General features: G+C 41.3%; 1 protein-coding gene across 2 annotated transcripts in view; it reads right to left on the bottom strand.

Moving 5' to 3' along the window:
- The window catches only part of LOC134357871 (lysophosphatidylcholine acyltransferase 1-like), a 115,817-nt gene that overhangs the window by 49,212 nt on the left and 44,683 nt on the right, over window positions 1-21,922 (bottom strand). Inside the window, exons 1-3 of one of the 2 annotated variants that reach the window (XM_063069597.1) lie at window positions 16,338-17,006; window positions 16,019-16,233; window positions 2,652-2,764 (exon numbers count right to left, since the gene is read on the bottom strand). In XM_063069597.1, the coding sequence (XP_062925667.1) occupies window positions 2,652-2,764; window positions 16,019-16,205 (300 nt within the window). In that variant the 5' untranslated portion in view covers window positions 16,206-16,233; window positions 16,338-17,006. Of the gene's footprint in view, window positions 1-2,651; window positions 2,765-16,018; window positions 16,234-16,337; window positions 17,007-21,922 lie in introns of those variants that run through there. The other variant, XM_063069596.1, reaches the window with a different exon arrangement.

The following is a 21,922-nucleotide window of genomic DNA, read 5'->3' as shown; positions in this document are numbered from 1 at the left end:
ACCTGCAGATGCTGGAAATTCAAGCAACACACACACAAAAAGCTAGTGAACGCAGCAGACCAGGCGGCATCTATAGGAAGAGGTACAGTCGACGTTTCGGGCCGGGACCCTTCGTCAGGACTAACTGAAAGAAGAGATAGTAAGAGATTTAAATGTGGGAGGGGGAAGGGGAGATCCGAAATGATAGGAGAAGACAGGAGGGGAGGGGTGGATCTAAGAGCTGGAAAAGGGAGAGGACCATGGGACGGGAAGCCTGGGGAGAAAGAGAAGGGGGGAGGGGAGCCCGGAGGATGGAGAGCAGGCAAGGAGTTATAGTGAGAGGGAAAGAGGGAGAAAAAAGAGAGAGAGAAAAAAAGGGGGAAAATAATTTTAAAAAATTAAATAAATAAGGGATGGGGTGTGAAGGGGAGGAGGGGCATTAACGGAAGTTAGAGAAGTCAATATTCATGCCTTCAGTTTGGAGGCTACCCAGATGGAATACAAGGTGTCATTCCTCCAACCTGAGAGTGGCTTCATCTTGACAGTAGAGGAGGCCATGGATAGACATATCAGAATGGGAATGGGACGTGGAATTAAAATGTGTCCCAGTGGTCCCAGTTTTTTCTCCCTCTGTCCCTCTCACTATAACTCCTTGCCTGCTCTCCACCCTCCCCTCCCCCCTTCTCTTTCTCCCCAGGCTTCCCGTCCCATGATCCTCTCCCTTCTCCAGTTCTTAGATCCATCCCTCCCCTCCTGTCTTCTCCTATCATTTTGGATCTCCCCCTCCCCCTTTCAAATCTCTTACTATCTCTTCTTTCAGTTAGTCCTGACGAAGGGTCCCGGCCTGAAACATCGACTGTACCTCTTCCTATAGATGCTGCCTGGCCTGCTGTGTTCACCAGCATTTTGTGTGTGTGTGTTGCTTAGTAATATTAAACTGATTTTGATTAGAGGTGTAAAGATGATGACTTATATTTAACCACTACATTTATATTTCAACGAAAGGAAATTAAGAAACATGATTTAGCCACAAATAATACACCTCCTTTTAATATTATGGACTCTACAATATCCACTACAACATGGATTTGTATTTAGAGTTTGAAATACTTAAATTGATTTTGTTGTTTTTAAAGACTGAACTGTAGGGCTCCAGTTGTTTGTTTGATGCCCCAGACAATCATTGGTAGGTTTAAGTCTGAGGGTGAATAGGTATCATTCATCACATCAATTTGGCCATTCAAATCATACTACTTGGTTATTTTCCATATTCCAAGGTGGGAATAGTATGCTTGAATCATATCTAATTTAGCATCCCATTATTCGGTTCACTTACTTTATTTTTGGTAATCTTTAATTCAAGTACAGACTAACAAAATGTCTACCATTTTTTCCAAATACAAGGATGATGAAGTGAGATTATACTATATATTGAATGGGCTAGAATGCAATAACAATTGTCCTGTCTGACCAATAAGCTGATTATATCATCATTAAGATTATGAGGTTCATTAGTTAACTGATTTGTGGATAATACCATATTTTCCTTGGCTGTCATTATACCCAGAAGTGCAATGTCAGGCCGAAGAAACATTTCTGGTGAATATATAGAAAATTCTACACAGGTAATTTAAGAGCATCTATTGGTACAATAATTCAGTTTCCATTACATTTTGGAGAAGGTCAATACTAAATATATAATTGTTAATTTTTAGACATGTTTAAGAAATTAATGTTTTGGAAAGGTACGTTTCGTTAGCCTCCCTTTGACAGTAAAAAATGAAGGAAGATTAGCTTGCAAATGTATCTAAGGGCATGCTTAAAGACTAGTTGGAAACTGCATTGGAGATATTTTCTGTGTGGTATTAAAACAACTCAGTGAAACAAATTCCATCAGGCAGGTCTGAACAATGTTCAGCTAGTTTTACACTGCAATTTGATTTTCAAGAAACTGCATTGCAATGTCTCTCTGAAGGAAATCTGCATCTTAGAAACACCGAACTCTTAATAATAGAAATAAAAATACTTCTAATGATGGAGGTTTGAAAGGAAAAAAAATTAGAAAAAAATTGAAACTATAATTTCCCTTGCAATATGCTTGAAGCTCGGGCCAGTTATACTATATTATGTACATATACTACTAAGTGTTTCCGTGATTCTTTGATTTCAAGAACAGATCTGACTTGCATTTCAGAGCTTTATCAAGATCCCTTGCTCATCAACCACGTTAATTCAGTAACCAGACAACCCTATTAACACTGGAATCATCTCGGCAACCCCCCCTCATCCCCACAGAGATGTTCTTTTTGCCCTAGTGAAGGGTCTCAGCCTGACATAGCGACTGTTTATTCCTGCCTGACCTGCTGAGATCCTCTAGCATTTTGTGTGTTATTGTGGATTTTCAGCACCTGCATAAAATTTGTGTTTATTCCTTTTGCCCCAAGTAATCAAACCCTGATCACAATCCCCAATACAGAGTATTTCTAGCACTTTCTCCTTTACTTTACATGTCCAGCATTTGCAGGTTATTTTTGATTTTCAACTATGCTTTTTAACATCCTGATCACCCCACTGTGCATTTCCATTTTGTTCCTTATTTACACCACACATATAGACAGATCACTTAACAAAATGACAAAACGTTAGTATCAACTGGGCAAAGAAAAAGTTACCTGAGGCCATCTGCCATTAGATAGAGCTCTTTGCTTTATTTCTTCCACTGTTTTTCGGCGTGAATGCTGGTCTGATCGAGACACTAAGACTGGCTGAATATACTTTATCAAAGCTGGTGGGAAAAAAAGACAACATAGTTAAATTAGACAAACGAATAATGATCTTTCTTGAAAACAGACAGCCTGTACCATTTCAAGTTTGTATTTTGAGAGAGTTATAATCAGGGATAATAAATCCCTATGCTACACTTGACAAGAATATATTTCTTTTAAGATAATTTATTTGGCCCAGATCCTTCAGATGGAAACCTAATCTGTTGAAAAGCAACTCCAGAAAGCCATTTACATTTCTTGAACTTGAAGCCATTTTCCAGGCAAGAAGTGTAGTAACAAATGGGAGCCACTTTTTGGAAGGCATTTTAATTACAAGGCTTCAAATTAACTTTTGAAAAGTAACAAAAAAATTTTGAATTTGCTTCATTTTGCACTCTGGCTAGTCACAGATAGAGATATGGGCACATTTTTCCCTTATTTGAATTCTTTTATTCTCTGTTTTCTAATGACACAGTCATGTCTACCAAGTTGATAGCCATGCATGGTAAAATATTTACTCTGGCAAAATGAACATCAGGGGATTGGTGTGTAAATTTGGTGGATTGTTCAGAAATTAGTTAAAGGACAGCCACTGCATCTAAAAGGCATGATTCTGCTCATAAAACCACAACAGGCTGTTCTTTGACTAATTTCTGGGACAACCCTTCCAATTTAGACATCAATCCCTTCATATTCAATTTGAAAATTTAAGGGCTGGGAATAACCTGGGTGCCTGAATTTGTTGCCCAGATTGATGCAGAAAGTCCATCTGGTTTTATTCTCCTTGTTCCAATGTAGCAATAAAGGGATAGCTGGGCTGTTGGCCCAAATAACTACATTGGAAAAATCACATATAGGCCCAGCCAGCTAAGACATCCTCCCTTAAAGACATTAGAACCAGGTGTATTTTTATGACAACCCAGTTGTTTTACGATCATGACCGGGTGTAATCATTTCCCTCAACCTAGATTCTCATATGCCAGATGAGGAATCAAATTTAAATTCCACTGCAATCAGATTAGAAATGTGAACTCATCTCTGGGTTTAGTCTTACAATTACATGTCTGGTGATTTAACTACTCCAATAGATTAGTCAAACATAAATTTCCTTCTTTAAATCCATGCTGACTGTGCTCAATCCTGTTACTATACTCAGGGGGTTTTATTATTAAGACCATAAGACAAAGGAGCAGAACTTGGCCCTTTGAGTCTGCTCTTTTATTCCATCTTGGCTGATTTATTATCTCAACCTAATTTTCCTGCCTTCACCCCACAACCTTTAACACTCTGACTGATCAAGAACCTATCAACCTCCATCTTAAATATACACAATCATTTGACCTCCACAGCTGCCTGTGGCAATGAATTCCACAGGTTTACCACCCTCTGGCTAAAGAAATTCCTCATCTCTATTCTAAATGGATGTCGTTCAATTCTGAGGCTGTACCCTCTGGTCCTAGACTCATCCACCTTAGAAAACATCCCCTCCACATCCACTCTATTTAAGCCTTTTAATAGTCAAAAAGTTTCAAAGACATTCCCCTCACGTTTCCAAATTCCAGTGAGTACAGGCCCAGAGCCATCAAACGCTGCTCATGCGTTAACTCTTTCATTTCTAGAACCACTCTCATGAACCTCTAGGTGCTCTTCAATGCCAGCACATCTTTTCTTAAAGGACCCAAAATTGCCCAAGTGCAGTCTAACCAATACCTTATAAAGCCGCAGCATTACAATCTGAATAAATACCACCTCTGTCTGCTGATGCTTTTTTTTTTGCTGGTGGGTGGGTGGGGGATTGCTGCTTGCTGCCGGTTACGCGTGGGAGGAGAGATGCTGCGGCGGGGGGGGGGAGGCGGAATTCAGGGTTCTAACATTTAATTGTCATTCATTCTTTGGGGGCACTCCTCTGTTTTCATGAATGGTTGTGAAGAAAAAGCATTTCAGGATGTATATTGTATAGATTTCTCTGACATTAAATGTACCTTTGAAACCTTTGAAAGTCCAACAGTACGGTAGATTTTCAACACACCAAACCAAAATGAAGATGAAAGGGCATTTCAGACAAGGCAGGGAAATAATAGAGAAGCACAAATCAGGAGGAGGATACAAGACCACCTCAAAGGCACTGAACGAACCTCAGGGCTCAATGCAGACCATTGTGAAAAAATGTAAAAATTATGAAACCACAGCCTTACATACTGCCTAGGTCAGGCTACCCCTTTAAACGTAGTCACCAGAGAAGAATGGCTCTAGTAATAGAGGCTACTGTGATGCCAGCAGTCACTCTGCGTGAGCTGCAGAAGTCAGTGGCTGCCACTGGAGATGAAGTTCTAAGGATTGCAAAAACAAAATGGCATTTACGGAAGGGTGGCAAGGAAGAAGCTCTGGCTAAAATAAAAATCATATTCTTGCCCATAAAAACTTTGCAAAGCATCACTTCGGAGATACTGTAAAGATGTGGTGATGATCTTGTGGTCAGATGAGACTAAAGTGGAACTTTCTGGCCTATATTGCTGTCCACCACTGCTCCTGAATTAACCTAGCACAGTTCCAACAATTCTGAAAGGAGAAATGAGCAAATCTTGCTCTATCACGTTGTCCAAAGCTAATAGAGACTTATCCAAAAAGACTACTAGCTGTAATGGTTGTGAGAGGTTGTTTGATTAAGTGCTGAGCAAAGGGAGATTAAAAAGATTGAACTGCTGACATTTTAGTTTTTGAATCTTTAGCTTCCTATGCCTTACAATTTTCTTGTTTTTCTGGGGCTCTACTGTGGGGGAAGAAAAGGAGCACGTGATTCACAAATAAAAATTCTCAGATAAATTGATCAAAAGCCCTCATTGTAATACTCATTTATGTGAACACAGGGTTGGGGCTGAATACTTCTACAAGGTACTATAGTCTTTCCCTTTTAGTAATCTAGAGGAGCTCTTGTATTGTTTTGTGTTTTTCACTAGTTGACTTTCATTCCTTTTTCAATTTAGTAAACAAATTTTTGATCTTTCTTCACAGACTTCTCAGATGCTCCCAACACTCAGCTCTACTGCTGTTTCTCACTACTGAGTAAACCTCTGGCATGGATTCAATAACTTGTTTGAAATCTGTCAGGCATGACTGGACCAGATTTTCAGTTCAGTTATTGAGCTTTTAAGGAATAGGAAATAGTAATAATGTTGAAAACATTCAGCGTATCAAACAACATCTGTGAGAAACAACTGATGTTCCAGATCAATGCATCAACTGAGCCTAACTGAGTCAGCATGGCTTTGTGTGAGAGAAGTTGTGCTTGTCAAGCTGCTGAGCTTTTTTGAAGTGGGAACCCTGATAGTACGATAGGGCAATAGATGTTGTCTATTTGGACTTTCGTGAGGCCTTTGACAAGGTTCCTCATGGTATACTGGTCTGAAAGGTTAGATTCCTTGGGAACCCAGGAAAAGTTAATTAGGTGGATTCAGCAGGTGGTGGTTGAAGGTTGTTTTGCAGAATGAAAGCCGGTACCTAGTGGTATGACACTAGGGTCGGTGTTGGGACTCTTATAACCTATAAACGATTTGGATGAGTGTGCACAAAGCTTGATCAGTACGCTTGCAGATGTCATGAAATTATGAGATGGTATGGCACCAGGGTGGGTAATGGAACAGAGATACCGTGTACAAGTGTATGGCTCATTGAAAAGGGTGTCACAAGCAGAGGGGGAACGCCGACTCAGACCATGAGAGGCCTGCGTCGGGCATTTTCAAGGAGACGGTGGTTAAAAAAGTGTTTAGCGCATTGGCCTTCATTGGTGAGAGCAATGAGTGTAGGAGTTGCAACAGTAAGTTCAGATGTGCAAATTGTTGGGAGGCAGCTCTTGGAGGACAGCCTGTGTTCAATTTAGGTTACTTTGTTATAGGACAGATGCAGTTAAACTGGAAAGAATGCAGAAAAGATTCACAGGGATGTTGCTAGAACTAGAGTGCCCAAGTTATAGCTGCTGGCCAAGCCAGCCTTTATTTCTTGATACATAGAAGAATGAAGAGTGATCTTAAAGAAACTTTCATATTATGAGAGGCATAGATAAGTCTTTTCCCCAGGGAAGAGAGTTCCAAAACTAGAACAGATTGATTTAGGGTGAGGGAAAGATTTAAAAGGGACCTTTGGAACAACCTTCCCCACACAGAAGATGGTGAGTAGAAGTGGTTGAGGCAGATACAATGGAATCATTAAAGAAGCACTTGGACATGTACATGAGCGGTCTGGCTTAGAGGGATAAGGGCTGATTGCAGTAAGTTGGCACGAGCTAGGTGCAAACCATGGTCAGCATGGACTCACTGAGCCGCAAGGCCTGTATCAGTGCTGAATTGCTCTAGGATTCTACCAACGACCTTTTATCAGAACTGGGAATAAATAGTTAGATTAAAAGTCCACCCACACTTGTCTGTCATTGGAAACTGACGTTAAATAGAGGCTTCATGGAAATATTTTTTTTCCATTATAAATCCTGTGGTCCAGTTCAATATTGCAGACAAGTTTGTCTGGAAGGAATTATTCACTGCAACCAGCTTTTACTGTGCTTAATTAATTAAGCAATGCAGTGCAGAGCAGGGTCTTTCAGTAATGCTACCCCAGCAACCCCTGACAAACCAAATTAATCACAGGACAACTTACAATGATCAATTACCCTACCCGGCACATCTTCACACCTGTGGGAGAAAACCAGAGCACCCGGGGAAAACCCATGCATTCCACGGCAAGGATGTACTTACAGATGGCGCTGGAATTGAACTCTAAACTCCAGAATGCCCCAAGCTGTCAGAGCATCGTGCTAATCGCTACACTACCATGACGGTTAACGTGATGTTGAAAATAAGTACTATAAAACAAACCAGTAGACGAACTCAGCAGAACAAGTGTCAATAGTTAAGCCTGATTTACACTTCTGCATATGGGCTATGCCGTAGGCCTGATTTATACTTCTGCTTAGCTGTATGCCGTAGCGAGCATGTGTTGTTGTGTCTGCGTCGCTCTGCATTTCACTACCGAAACGCTAGTTGGCGGTGGGGTTTCTATGCCAGTGTTGAGTTTCTTGGTGAGAGACATGGATGAGGAAATGCATTTCAAATATTTTCAGATGTCGGCAGGTAGATTTGACGATTTGGTTCATCGTCTCCAACCATTTATTTCGCATCAGTGTACAGACATGGCGGAGAAAAGCAACTGGAAATGCGTAGGAGGAAATACGATGCTACCAAGTGGACCAATCACAGTTGTTGCAGCCTGCGTCGCTGTGACGCGAGTTATTTTTCTGGGGAGGTGAACGTCACCCTACGGCATAGGGTACGCAGTACCTACCGCGGAGATTTGATGCAGAAGTATAAATCAGGCTTAAGGGTGAAGACACTGACTCAGGGCTGAAAAGCTGAGGGAAGTAACCGGTATAGAGGTTAACATTTCCACACTGGCCTGTCTTTCTTCAGCCTTTTCCAATATCAGAGTGAAGCCAAATGCTATCTAGAAGAATAGCACCTGCTATTCTCTCTGACTCATCTTCAACATAAAAGTTGTGAACATTGAGTTTACCAGTATCAGGTAACTTTGACTATGATCTGATTCATCTAGGTTCTTTCACCATTCCTCCTACCCCATCTTCCAACCCTACCCCCATTCCACCAGCCCACAGTTCTATTTCCTTCCACCTTACTTAACTGATTTGACTGGGTCTCCTACCACTCCCCTACCTGATTCCATCAGGTCGTCATACAACTCCTCATTTGGCTCCACCCATTGCCTGCCAGCATCTGCCTCACTCCTCTACATTCTTGGTCCTGATGCAGGATCTTGACACAAAAAGTCAAACAAGCTTATGCCTCCACAGATGCTATCCAACTTGCTGAGTTCTCTAGTACTTTATATTTTGCTTCAGATGATAGCATTTGCAGTCTTTTGTCAACAATATACGTGTATTTTTTCTGTCCAATGATAGCAATGCAAGATGCATAGCAAACAATCAGACATCAGAGCTGAAATCTTAACCTACTTTTTTTCCTTTTAGATATTGTCTACTGTTAGCCTTTTAGTTTAATAAGTCTTAATAAACTTTCCAATTAGACAGTCAGTGTATTTCAATAATCAGTTGTCAAGATTAACCAGCTTAGTTCAACATAGTTCCAGCAAATAAATTAAAGTCAAAACTACATTCCAGCATTTCTTTTGTTACTGCACAATAGAAACTTTCTGTAAACCCAGATCAGAGGGTCTGAATCAAATTGCATTCAGCAATGTGCTACACACAGAGAATAGAGACCTTGACTGAGCTGCCTATGCAATATTAATTAAAATATTTACAGCATGAAACAGGACTTTTCACCTAATGAATTAATACTCCAAACATTTATCGTCTAACCCAATTAGCATGTGGTTTCTTAGCTTTGCCTCAATACATTAAAAAAGACTGAATTACTCCTGTAGTGATATTACTTTCTTTTGAAAGTTGATCAGAATTAGTCTGAGATACTACCATCTTTGGTCCACCATCCAGCATCCATTTTCAAACTAATCTTACTCCAACCCATTTTATTTTCCCCTCATTCCCACCAATTCCATGCCCCTAACCTTTAGATTCTACTGCTCAGTTATATATTAGATGAATCTGTCATCAGTTAGCCTATTAACCTACACATTTTTGGGATATGGGAGGAAATCCATGTGGTCACAAGGAGACCATGCAAACTCCACACTAACAGCATTGGAGAGTGGAATTGAACCTAGGTTGCAGGATCTGTAGGGCAGCAGTTCTACTAGCTGTGCCACTCAGTTGTTATTGGATCAGTATTAATCTGAAACTTAACACAACCAATTCTGGTCTTGCATGCAAATAGAAACACAATTTTGTCCCAGAAAGGATGCAAAAATAACAAACATGGATGTATAAAGAGCAGGCTACCAAGTAAGTACAGCACTTTTATATCAGAAAAGACAGGAAAGGAAGAAATGGGTCTAGGGCATTTTTACCAAATGGAGATAGCAGGCAATAGTAAAAAAGGTTATAAGCGATAGGTTGGAAACAATCTGTAATGATATATTACTACTGATCCAATATTAAAAGGGGAGGTAGAAGAAGAAATGGAAAAATCAAATATGTAGGAAGTTCGATTTTAACTACCCATCAATGAACAGCAAGAGAGAAAATTGCTACATACAAAGAATGGAGAATTTCTGCAGACAAGAGTTAAGAGATGGGAAAGAGGTTGAAAAGCTGATGAAGTGGTTACAGGAGGGAATGCTTTAAGTGCATAAGGAAACTAAAGTAGTTTCTGGTCAAGTTGGCCATACAGGAAGACAACCAATATCCTGGTTTGGAGATGGTGGGGGGTGAGGGTATTATGCCAGTGCTAGCAGGAACGTGGCAGCCTGAGAGTAGAATCAATAGGACAATAGGAAGAAAAGCTACATTGGAAACAGATCGCAGGGTTTCTGGCAAAAAAACTATTCAGGGACACAAAGAAAAAGGCATTAACATAGATTACAATAACACAACCATGTCATGGCTTGGAGGCTTGTGTGCCTCAATGAGCCAGAGGGCTATGCTGGCTGGAGTCAGTCCTTTATGCTTTGGCTCTTGGTAGGGTCACCCATGCCAAAGAGGTCAAAGGGTAGTGGCCAGACTAAAAGTAGTCCACTTGTCCTCTAGGTTTGGTTCAGGGCTAACAACCCTGACTGATGAAACAAAATTGTTACAGAAACAGAAATGAAGAATGCTTCTACATCTGAGAATGTCGGTATTCCTGAGTCTCCACCTGGGACTTGTATGACTGATAGTAGTGAAAACCGAGAAAAAAGCCATTATACAATGAAGGCAGCTTTGAACACCAAAGATGGCAGACCTTCACGGCTGCCCTAAATGCCAGCCGCATTGCTGGCAGTAACGTAGGTAATATACAAGCCAGCTGCTGTGGCTTCTAGTCGTCTGGCTCTGCTTCACCCACTTCCATTTCTAAGTCCCCTCCCTGCTGTCTGACATATTCTCGTAGGGGCCATCTTCCTAACATACTCATGCAAATTTTGCATATAATAAGTGAGTGATTAAAAAATTGTGAACGCTGTGTTACCACTGACTGGAGCTATTTTTAACTACTTTGATTTTGTGATATAGGGCACTGTTTCCAAATCTGCAAATGAGAAATTTTAGTTATTCGAATTCACACTCCAGCTAAAGACACTGACAGGGGAAAATTGGTATTAAAATAGTTATGGTAATTTCTGCCTTGAGGGAAATGTTTGCCGTTGATGGAGAGTAATTATCATAGACTCTGGCAGTAGTCGTGGGTAGAACAGCTGAAGATAACTGCATACCTTTTCCATAAGGTCAGCAAACTGACTGTTCATTGTAGCCTTCAGTTTTTTTTTAAATTTCACAGATTACAAAGAAGTCCATATGCACATTCAGCAAATCCTACATGCTACACGAGTCCAGATTATTGACCCAAAATGTTGATTGTCCATTTTCCACTCTAGGTGCGGCCTAACCAACTAACTTCTTCCAACTGTTAAGCTGGCTGCCAGCAATATTCATTTCACTAATGTCAGGCAACGACTTAAAGGCAGTAAAGAATGAACCATCACCTATGACAGAAATTCGGAGTCCAATTGCACACTCTGCTCTTGTCCGAATAAATCCAGCTCCTAAAACACAAACAGCTGACACGATCCAAATCTAAGCAATTTGCTTCAGCAGCAACTCAGCAATTAGAATAAATACCTATATCTTTAGCAGTGGCACACTACAACTGAGGAGGTACTGTCAACAAACCAACAGAAAACACGAATAAGGTAGTTAACAATAGTAAACCAACCTCAGATCATATATAATTGTTGCATGTCCATTTAATTCTATCCTAGCATTGTTGTTAGCATAGAATCTAAGAACTTTCTAATCGTATTGATTTATCACTTTTGGCAAGTTTCTGAAGAGACTGAAGGTAATTTACTTTCTCAAGGTACAAACAATAGATTTCAGCCTTGGTGACAAAATCTATACCCAAGAATTAATATAAAAGCATCAACCTTCTCAAGGATCTTATTTTCAGATTTCAACATCTGTAATTTATGAAGCAATTCACCTGTAATTAATGTGTACAGTGAAACAATATTACAAAAAAATAAGATACACCTTGGGAATCAAAGTTGGTGGTGAAAACATCAATAATTTCAGATATGTGGATGACACTGTGTTAATTGCAAGTATGGAGGAAGAACTACAAAACTTAATTGATATAATTGTTGAAGAAAGTGCAAAAATGGGTCTACCGATTGCAAAAAGACAGAATGTATGGTGATATCCAAAATGAAGGAGAATCCTATCTGCAGGCTGAAAATAAATGGGGAAGACATAAAACAAGTAAAGAACTTTTGCTACTTAGGAAGCTGGGTGACATCAGATGGCAGGTGCAACTTGGACGTCAAAAGAAGAATAGGGATGGCAAAAGACACCTTTACGAGAATGAAGAGTATACTGACTAATACTAAACGAGGCATGACAACCCGCCTCAGAGTACTGAAATGTTACGTTTAACCATAGTCATAGTCATACTTTATTGATCCTGGGGGAAATTGGTATTCGTTACAGTTGCACCATAAGTAATTAAATAGTAATAAAACCATAAATAGTTAAATAGTAATATGTAAATTATGCCAGGAAATAAGTCCAGGACCAGCCTATTGGCTCAGGGTGTCTGACCCTCCAAGGGAGGAGTTGTAAAGTTTGATGGCCACAGGCAGGAATGACTTCCTATGACACTCTGTGTTGCATCTCGGTGGAATGAGTCTCTGGCTGAATCAGTCCTGTGCCCAACCAGTACATTATGTAGTGGATGGGAGACGTTGTCCAAGATGGCATGCAACTTGGACAGCATCCTCTTTTCAGACACCACTGTCAGAGAGTCCAGTTCCATCCCCACAACATCACTGGCCTTACGAATGAGTTTGTTGATTTTGTTGGTGTCTGCAGTTATGTTATATGGCTCAGAATGTTGGACAATATCTAGTAACATGAGAAAACAAATTACAGCAGTGGAGATGTGGTTTTTGAGGAGGATGCAAAGAATATCATGGACGAAACAAATATCTAACGAGTATGTCATGAACAGAGTGAACACAAAAAGAGAAATAATATATGAGATCATGAAAAGGCAATGTAACTTCATCGGACATGTGATTAGGAAACAGGAGTTGGAATGCACAGTAGTTATGGGAAAGATTGAACGGAAGAAAGCAAGAGGAAGACAAAGACAAATGATGACAAATAGAGCAGCCAGCGAATCGGAAATGAATACCAATGAATTGATCCACTTGACCCGAAACAGGAGTGTGTGGGCCATGGCAGTCAAAGCTCAAACTGGGCATGGCAGCTGATGATGATGATGACGACGATGAATTTATGAAGATCAATGGCATAGAGACTCTGCACAAGGATAAAGTTATAGTATTCATGTGGATGTTTGCTGTTTTAGTCTACGGTAGATTATTAGGCACCACAGTAGCACATGGTTAGCGTGACGCTATTCCAGCTCAGGATGCTCTAGAGGTCAGAGTTCAATTTCGGCACTGTCTATCAGGAGTTTGTACATTCTCTCTGCGGCAACACGGGTTTCCTCCAGGTGCTCCAGTTTCCTCCCAGAGTCCAAAGGCATACTGGTTAGTAGGTTAATTGGTCATTGTTCTGTGATTAGGCTCTTGTTAAATAGCTGCGTTGTTGGGCCAGAAGGGCCTGTTCCAAGCAGTATCTCTATATAAGTAAATGAATAACATTTTCAGCCAAGTTTATGGCAAGTAGCAATGGGTTTGATCATAGAGAGGGGTATTGGGGATACAAGAGCTGATGGCACTGTTAAGTAATTAACTATTCCATCAAAGGCTCATCTGACTTACAGGACTGAAAAGACAGGAGAGGAAAGGCAAACATCTGAACAACAACTGTCCATGCAATTTGAGGATCTCAAGTTCCCTCAAGGGAAGTGGAATTTGATAGTGATATTGGTAAACACTAGTCAGAGAATAAAGGGCAACAGCAGTACCAGGTTCCTTTCTTTCTAGGGTACAAAAACATGCATTTCCAAGGTTCTTCTGATTCTACTGTACAATCAAAATGCCATAATTACAAAATGAAGCACACCCAAAATGTGTCGGACGAGTTTCAGGAACACAACGGGTGATAAATGATGTAGCTGACAGAAGAAATCACAGGATGTGCATGAAAAAAAGTATACAAAATATACATATCTCATAATTGGCATTAGGGCCCCTAATAGCTTAACAATAGTTTAGAGAAAAGAAAAAAATAAGACAAGGTGTTGAGATATCCTGAAAAGTAAAAAAAAGACACCTGAAGCAAATTATCCAATGTGACTTCACTTATTGAACCTTTCAGAGTTTAGCGGCCAGAGGTTGAAATCTATTGGCGGGTTGATTAAACAGAAAGCTATTGTGGATGTTTTGAAAGACAGAAGCAGACTATAATGTTTAACTGATCTAATTTCCACACATCCTGAAGGCATAAAAGATAACCACCTGCAATTTAGTGGTTTGCTTATTATTTTTGGAGAAATTAATGGTTAGTCCTGAAAAATGTAAAATGTCAGAGTCTTCATATTACGAAACAAGATATTTGAATAGTAATAGCTAGACTGAGTGTCTGTGAACAATTAAACAGTAATGTTATTAAACAGCTTGAAAGGTCACAATCATAAACCTGAAAACTCATCACTAACTAAACCTTAAGGTGAGTACTGCCTTTGAAATATCCTGCAAAATAGATTTAAATTATTTTTTCAAGAGAAGAATAGTAAATTGTTCAATGGTCAAAATGTAATAAAGACCAATTGAAATAGTTAAACAGTATCTCTAACATTTTGTGTGCCAAGTTAAAATTATATCCATTTCACAAAAAGAAAGGGCACCTATAGGCAAAAGACAGTATATAGAAATGCCTGATTTAAAATTTTGTGGTACTATTTTAGTTATTCATATATATTGAGTCTATTTAGTTGCTAGAGGCAGAGTGAAGTTAAGATGGCGCTAAACGGCGACTCATTTGCTTGCATCTTCGGAAACAGCTCTATTTCCATCTTTAATATCTTTATTTTTCCCTTTCAGGGTTCTTTTGAAGACCCTGACTTGGAGTTACACACTGACATCGGTTCTTTGTGGGAATGGGACCCATTCTCGGAGTTTGAGGACAGGCTGCTGTTCAGCACGCCAAGGGTTCGGCCTGAGAATCCAGCTCAGATTTGGAAGCCTAAGATCTTGGGGCTCTGGAGACAGGTGGATTGAGGGTAGGTGTCATGGTAGGAGACCTGTGTGTCGTCAGGGTGTCGGAAAATCTACCGTGTTCCCAAAGACCCAGGATCTTTGAGATCTTTGGAAACAGAGCTCGGAAAAAGCGACGTGACGGACCTTTAACATTGCAAACCAGTGAATTGTTTGTTATGTCTCCCCACTCGCTGGGAAAAACGGAGACACCTCCTTCTCTTTTATTGGGGGGGAGAGAGAGAGCCCGAGGTATGACGAATGCCGGGTGAAACGCGAAGCTTTTGGGGTAACAGCAAGTCTGTGCCTTTGCTATTGTTTTGCTCACGCATGAGTGCTTGGTGGTGGCTGCTGATGCTTTTTTTTGCTGGTGGAGGGAGGGGGATTGTTGCTTGCTGCTACTTACGTGCAGGAGGGATTGGAGCTGGGGGAGGGACTTTGGTGTTCTTACATTTAACTGTCATTCATTCTTTGGGGCACTCCTCCACCTTCGTGTATGTTTGCGAAGATAAAGTATTTCAGGATGCATATTGTATACATTTCTCTGACATTAAACTGGACATTTGAACCTTTGAAAAGTAGCTCTAAAATTGAAGATTATAATAAAGTGGCTAATCATTTATTGCTTCTAGTGGATAGTGTGTGGGGAGGTGGGGGTGGTGTGGGTGTTTCTACTCACATCACCCCCAAGAGTAATAACAGAATAGACTTTATTAACAATTATTTCATTTTGTGAAGCACCATGTAGAGATTGGCAGTGGCACATCTGAAAATAACTTCCAGTTAGGTTATTAAATCAGAAGCTTACATTGCAGGGTGGTCACGTCAAACTGTACAAACGTTTCAAGATCTGAGCCAGTGGACATGGAATAAATAAATGTCAATACAGGCTAACTGTGTATGTGTGGTCTGGTAAAGTGATTTCAGCAATTCAGTCATGTCCATAATGCATTCTCCTTCATCTATTAAAAGTTCAGTAGGAAATTACTTACTTCCCCATATAGGGATGTCTTTGCTTTCAGCCTTCATTACAATGGAAGCCATGGTCATGGTGACTGGAATCGCATCAAAATATGAAGAATGTGGTGCTAATGTCATTATTGGTGCTTCTGTTGGCAATGCACGGCGTCCCTTTATACTCATCCAATGAAAGCCACCCGCAAACCACATAGCTCTCATTATCACCTTCAGTAGAAAATCCAATGTCCTAAAAAAATACAAAATAGAAATGTCAAAGACGACAATTTAAAATGCAACAGCTGCAAGAACTTGCACATTGTCATTATCAAGCTCAATTACTGCATAGCTCACTTTAAAAAAAATTAACAAGTGCCATTTTTCTCCTTCATCTGGAACATACAACAGTACAGCAGAGTACAGGCCGTTCTCCCTATGCTGCGCCAACCTTTTAACCTACTTCAAGATCAATCTAATGCAGCAACTTTCAAATTCCATTAATAATTCACAGGCAAATACAATGTCGTTTATAAGTTCAGATTGGTCAGAAATACTCAACTGCTTAAAGAAGAATGGCCTTCCATGAACACTTCGCGTTTTGATTTATGGTGATTTAAAGGGCATCAGGAGCATACTGCATATAGTAATACCAAATCTGTGCCAAGGCCAAAGAACGAGTCAACTAGTGAGATTCAACAAACTATTTCAACTAACATTTTCCTCACATCAGCCCACAATGCCATAATTACAGAGTAGATCCCAAACTATTCCAATGGTGAAATTTCCACAGGATCATAAGATATCGGAGCAGAATTAGGCCATATGGCCCATCGAGGTTGCTCTGCAACTTCATCATGGCTGATCCAAATTTCCTCTCAGCCCCATTCTCCTACCTTCTTCCCGTTTTCCTTCACACCCTGACAAATCATGGGACTATTGACCCCTGCCTTAAATATACATAAACACTTGGTCCACAGCTGCCTATGGCAAAGAATTCTACAGATCCACCACTCTCTGGCTAAAGAAATTACTCATCTCCGTTTTAAAAGGACACCCCTCTATTCTGAGGCTGTCCCCTCTGGTACTAGACTGTCCCACCATAGGAAACACCCTCTCCAAATCCACACTATCAAGGTCTTTCACCATTCGATAGGTTTCGACAAGGTCACCATTCATTTGTCTGAATTCTAGTGAATACAGTTTTAGAGCCATCAAACATTCCTCAAATGACAAACCATTCAAACCTGCAAACATTTTTGTGAAATTCCTCTGAACCTTCTCTAATAATAGCACATCCTTTCTAAGATAAGGAGCCCAAAACTGCTCACAATACTATAAGTGAGGCCTCAATAGTGCTTTATAAAGTCTCAACATTACATCATTGCTTTTATATTCTAGTCCTCTTGAAATGAACGCTAACATTGCATTTGCCTTCCTCACCACAGACTCAACATGCAAATTAACCTTTAAGGAATCCTGCACAAGAACTCCCAAGTCCCTTTGCGCCTCAGTTTTTTGTATTTTCTCTCCATTTCGAAAATAGTTAACCCTTCCATTTCTTCTACCAAAGTGCATGACCATACACTTCCTGACACTGTATTCAATCGGCCGCCTCTTTGCCCATTCTCTTAATCCTTCCACCTATCTTCATACTGTCTGCAAATTTTGCAACAAAGCTATCAATTCCATCATCCAAATCATTAACACATAATGTAAAAATAATCACTCCCAACACAGACCGCTGTGGAACACCACTAGTCACTGGCAGACGACCAGAAAAGCCTCCCTTTATTCCCACTCTTTGCCTCCTGCCAATCAGCCTCTGCTTTATCCATGCTAGTATCTATCCTGTAATACCTTGGTCTCATTGCTTGTTAAGTAGCCTCATGTGTGGCACCTTGTCAAAAGCGTTCTGAAAATCCAAGTATACAACATCAACCAACTCTCCTGTCTATCCTGCTGGTTATTTCTTCAAAGAATTCTAACAGATTTGTCAGGCAAGTTTTTCCCTTGAAGAAACCATGCAGACTCTATATTGCATGTCAGTCAAGTATATATTTACTTGCACTGCAGAATTAGCTGGTCCATAAAATATGGAGTTTGCCACAATCATGTAAAAAATTCTGGAGCAAACATTAGATCCTCAGATGACCAGCAAAGTGCTAGAATTCATCAGGTGCATGTACGCCTTGGACCATGCTGTATCTTCCAATATGGCCCTGGACATAATCTCCTTTTGGAAGGCAGCCAGCTAATCAGCAAGATCCAGTGTAGAGGGTTTGTTCCATCTTCAAAGTGGCCGAAAATGCTGATGTGGCCCAGTCCCAATGTTCAGCGGACCTCACTGAGATTGAATGCGAGTATGATATTCAAGCTTTATGAAACAAAAATAATATAAATTATCCCAATTAAAAATGCTTAATGTGAAAAATATTAAACACATTTCAAGTGAACTGAATTAAATCAGACAAAAAGCTCAACTTCCTGCCATTCTTTCCCAGTGATTCCATTAAGGCCACTGATCTGTTCCACTGAGTTTTTTTTTTAGCCAAAGGACTGGGACAACTGAGGAAGTCAACATTGTTCTACTGTACATCAGCAGTCAAAGTCTCAGCATAGGTATCCTGGGTCTCACACTCAACTAAAAGAGCAGGCTAGACTTCAACCCACAGTGCACTGTAGATGCAAACACAACTGCTGCTTTTCCGTGCAGGGTCAAAGCCAATGGAATTGATACAACAAAGTTTTAACAATAATAATTATTGATCCCGAGTGGGAAATTCTTTCATTACAGCAGCAACATTTAAAAACACTTAGCAGTGTGCAGATTAACTAAAATAATAGTATTAGAGTTTTAGAAAGTTAAATAGTTTTAGAAAGCGGACAGTGAGTGAGTGGGCCAGTGAAGGAGTGGTGCTTTGAGGCTTTGACTCGAGAGATTCTGGCAGTTTTGGCAGTTGGTCTGTGCAATCAAGTCCATCAAGATTTGAATAGATCAGCAGAAAGCTGTTGATTAGACAATCAAGATTTGAATAGCTCAGGCTCAGCAGAAAGCAGCTGATTGAGCAATCCAGGTCAGGTGATCAAGCATTTTGAAAAGCTCAAACAGATAAATAGAGGGATAACTTAAGCGAAGCGGCCTGTGGAAAGCAGCCAGTGAAGGAGTGGAGCTTTGACTCGAGAGGCTTCAACGAGAAGAGGCGGAGGACAAGCTTGCTCACAGTTTGTTTTTACAATGTCTCCTGAGACGGTGATGTGCCTCTCATGTGAGATGTGGCAGTCTTGGGGGAACTCCCCTCTCCCGCAGAGTCACATCTGCCAGAAGTGCATATGGCTGGGTGATCTGGAAGACCGTGTAAGGAATCTGCAGCAGCTGGATGACCTTCGACTCATAAGGGAGAATGAGGCAGTCATAGATGAGAGCTACAGGGAGGTAGTCACACCTAGGCTGTCGGAAGCAGGTCGTTGGGTGACAGTCGGGGGCGGGGGCGGGGGCGGGGGCGGGGGCGGGGGCGGGGAGCGAAGGTTAGCAGACAGGTAGTGCAGAGCACCCCTGTAGCCATCCCCCTAAATAATAAGTTTACCATCCTGGATACTGTTGGCGGGGACAACCGACCAGGTGTGAGCCACAGTGGTAGGGCCTCCGGCACCGAGTCTGACCCTGTGGTGTAGAAGGGTGGGACGGTGAAGAGGAGAGCTGTCGTCATTGGAGACTCTATGGTCAGGGGAGCAGACAGAAGATTTTGTGGACATGAGAAGGACACCTGCATGGTTTGTTGCCTCCCGGGTGCACGACATCCTGGTACAAGAGGGAAAGCAACAAGTCGTCGTGATACATGTAGGGATCAATGACATGCGCAGGAAGAGGGATGAGGTCCTGAAGTGTGAGTTTTGGGAACTAGGCAGAAGGCTGAAGAATAGGACCTCAAGGGTGGCGTTGTCAGGATTGCTGCCAGTGCTACGTGACAGTGATGGTAAGAATTGGAGGAGATGGCAGTTGAATGCGTGGCTGAGGAGTTGGTGCAGGGGGCAGGGTTTTAGATTTTTGGATCATTAGGATCTCTTCTGGGGAAGGTGGGATCTGTACAGATTGGATGGGTTGCACCTGAACTCGAGGGGGAGCAATATTCTTGCAGGTAGGTATGCTAGCATGGTTCGAGAGGGTTTAAACTAATTTGCAAGGGGGATGGGATCCAGAGCGATAGAGAAGTGAAAGAAGTGCATGGAGTTAAGCCAGAGCTAACATATAGAGAGGCTTTGAGGAAAGAGAAGCAGAATAAATGGTGTAAAGACAGTAAGGTAGAAGGGCTGAGATGTGTGTACCTCAATGCAAGAAGCATCAGGAACAAAGGTGATGAACTGAGAGCTTGGATACATACATGGAATTATGATGTAGTGGCCATTACAGAGACTTGGCTGGCACCAGGGCAGGAACGGATTCTCAATATTCCTGGATTTCAGTGCTTTAAAAGGGATAGAGAGGGCAGAAAAAGGGGAGGAGGGGTGGCATTACTGGTCAGGGATACTATTACAGCTACAGAAAGGGTGGGTAATGTAGCAGGATCCTCTTTTGAGTCAGTATGGGTAGAAGTCAGGAACAGGAAGGGAGCAGTTACTCTATTGGGGGTATTCTATAGGCCCCCTGGTAGCAGCAGAGATACAGAGGAGCAGATTGGGAGGCAAATTTTGGAAAGGTGCAAAAATAACAGGGTTGTTATCATGGGTGACTTTAACTTCCCTAATATTGATTGACACCTGATTAGTTCCAAGGGTTTAGATGAGGCAGAGTTTGTTAAGTGTGTCCAGGACGGATTCCTGTCACAGTATGTGGACAGGCCAACTAGGGGGAATGCCATACTAGATCTAGTACTTGGTAATGAACCGGGTCAGGTCACAGATCTCTCAGTGGGTTAGCATTTGGGGGACAGTGACCACCGCTCCCTGGTCTTTAGCATTATCATGGAAAAGGACAGAATCAGAGAGGACAGGAAAATTTTTAATTGGGGAAGGGCAAATTATGAGGCTACAAGGATAGAACTTGCAGGTGTGAATTGGGATGATGTTTTTGCAGGGAAATGTACTATGGACATGTGGTCGATGTTTAGAGATCTCTTGCAGGATGTTAGGAATAAATTTGTCCTGGTGAGTAAGATAAAGTATGGTAGGGTGAAGGAACCATGGACGACAAGTGAGGTGGAAAATCTAGTCAGGTGGAAGAAGGCAGCATACATGAGGTTTAGGAAGCAAGGATCAGATGGGTCTACTGAGGAATATAGGGAGGCAAGAAAGGAGCTTAAGAAGGTGCTGAGAAGAGCAAGAAGGGGGCATGAGAAGGCCTTGGCAAGTAGGGTAAAGGAAAATCCCAAGGGATTCTTCAATTACGTGAAGAAAAAAAGGATGACAGAAGTGAAGGTAGGACTGATTAGAGATAAAGGTGGGAAGATGTGCCTGGAGGCTGTGGAAGTGAGCAAGGTCCTCAATGAATACTTCTCTTCGGTATTCACCAAGGAGAGGGAACTTGATGATGGTGAGGACAATATGAGTGAGGTTGATGTTCTGGGGCATGCTGATATTAAGGGAGAGGAGGTGTTGGAGTTGTTAAGATACATTAGGACGGATAAGTCTACGGGGCCTGACGGAATATTCCCCAGGCTGCTCCACAAGGCGAGGGAAGAGACTGCTGAGCCTCTGGCTAGGATCTTTACATCCTTGTTGTCCACGGGAATGGTACCGGAGGATTGGAGGGAGGTGAATGTTGTCCCCTTGTTCAAAAAAGTTAGTAGGGATAGTCCTGGTAATTATAGACCAGTGAGCCTTACGTCTGTGGTGGGAAAGCTTTGGAAAAGATTCTTAGAGATAGGATCTCTGGGCATTCAGAGAATCATGGTCTGATCAGGTACAGTCAGCATGGCTTTGTGAAGGGCAGATCGTGTCCAACA

Source organism: Mobula hypostoma, chromosome 17, assembly GCF_963921235.1.
Source record: "Mobula hypostoma chromosome 17, sMobHyp1.1, whole genome shotgun sequence".
Taxonomy (NCBI): Eukaryota; Metazoa; Chordata; class Chondrichthyes; order Myliobatiformes; family Myliobatidae; genus Mobula; species Mobula hypostoma.
The sequence above is the reverse complement of the archived record's forward strand: the minus strand, read 5'-3'. Positions and strand labels throughout refer to the sequence as shown.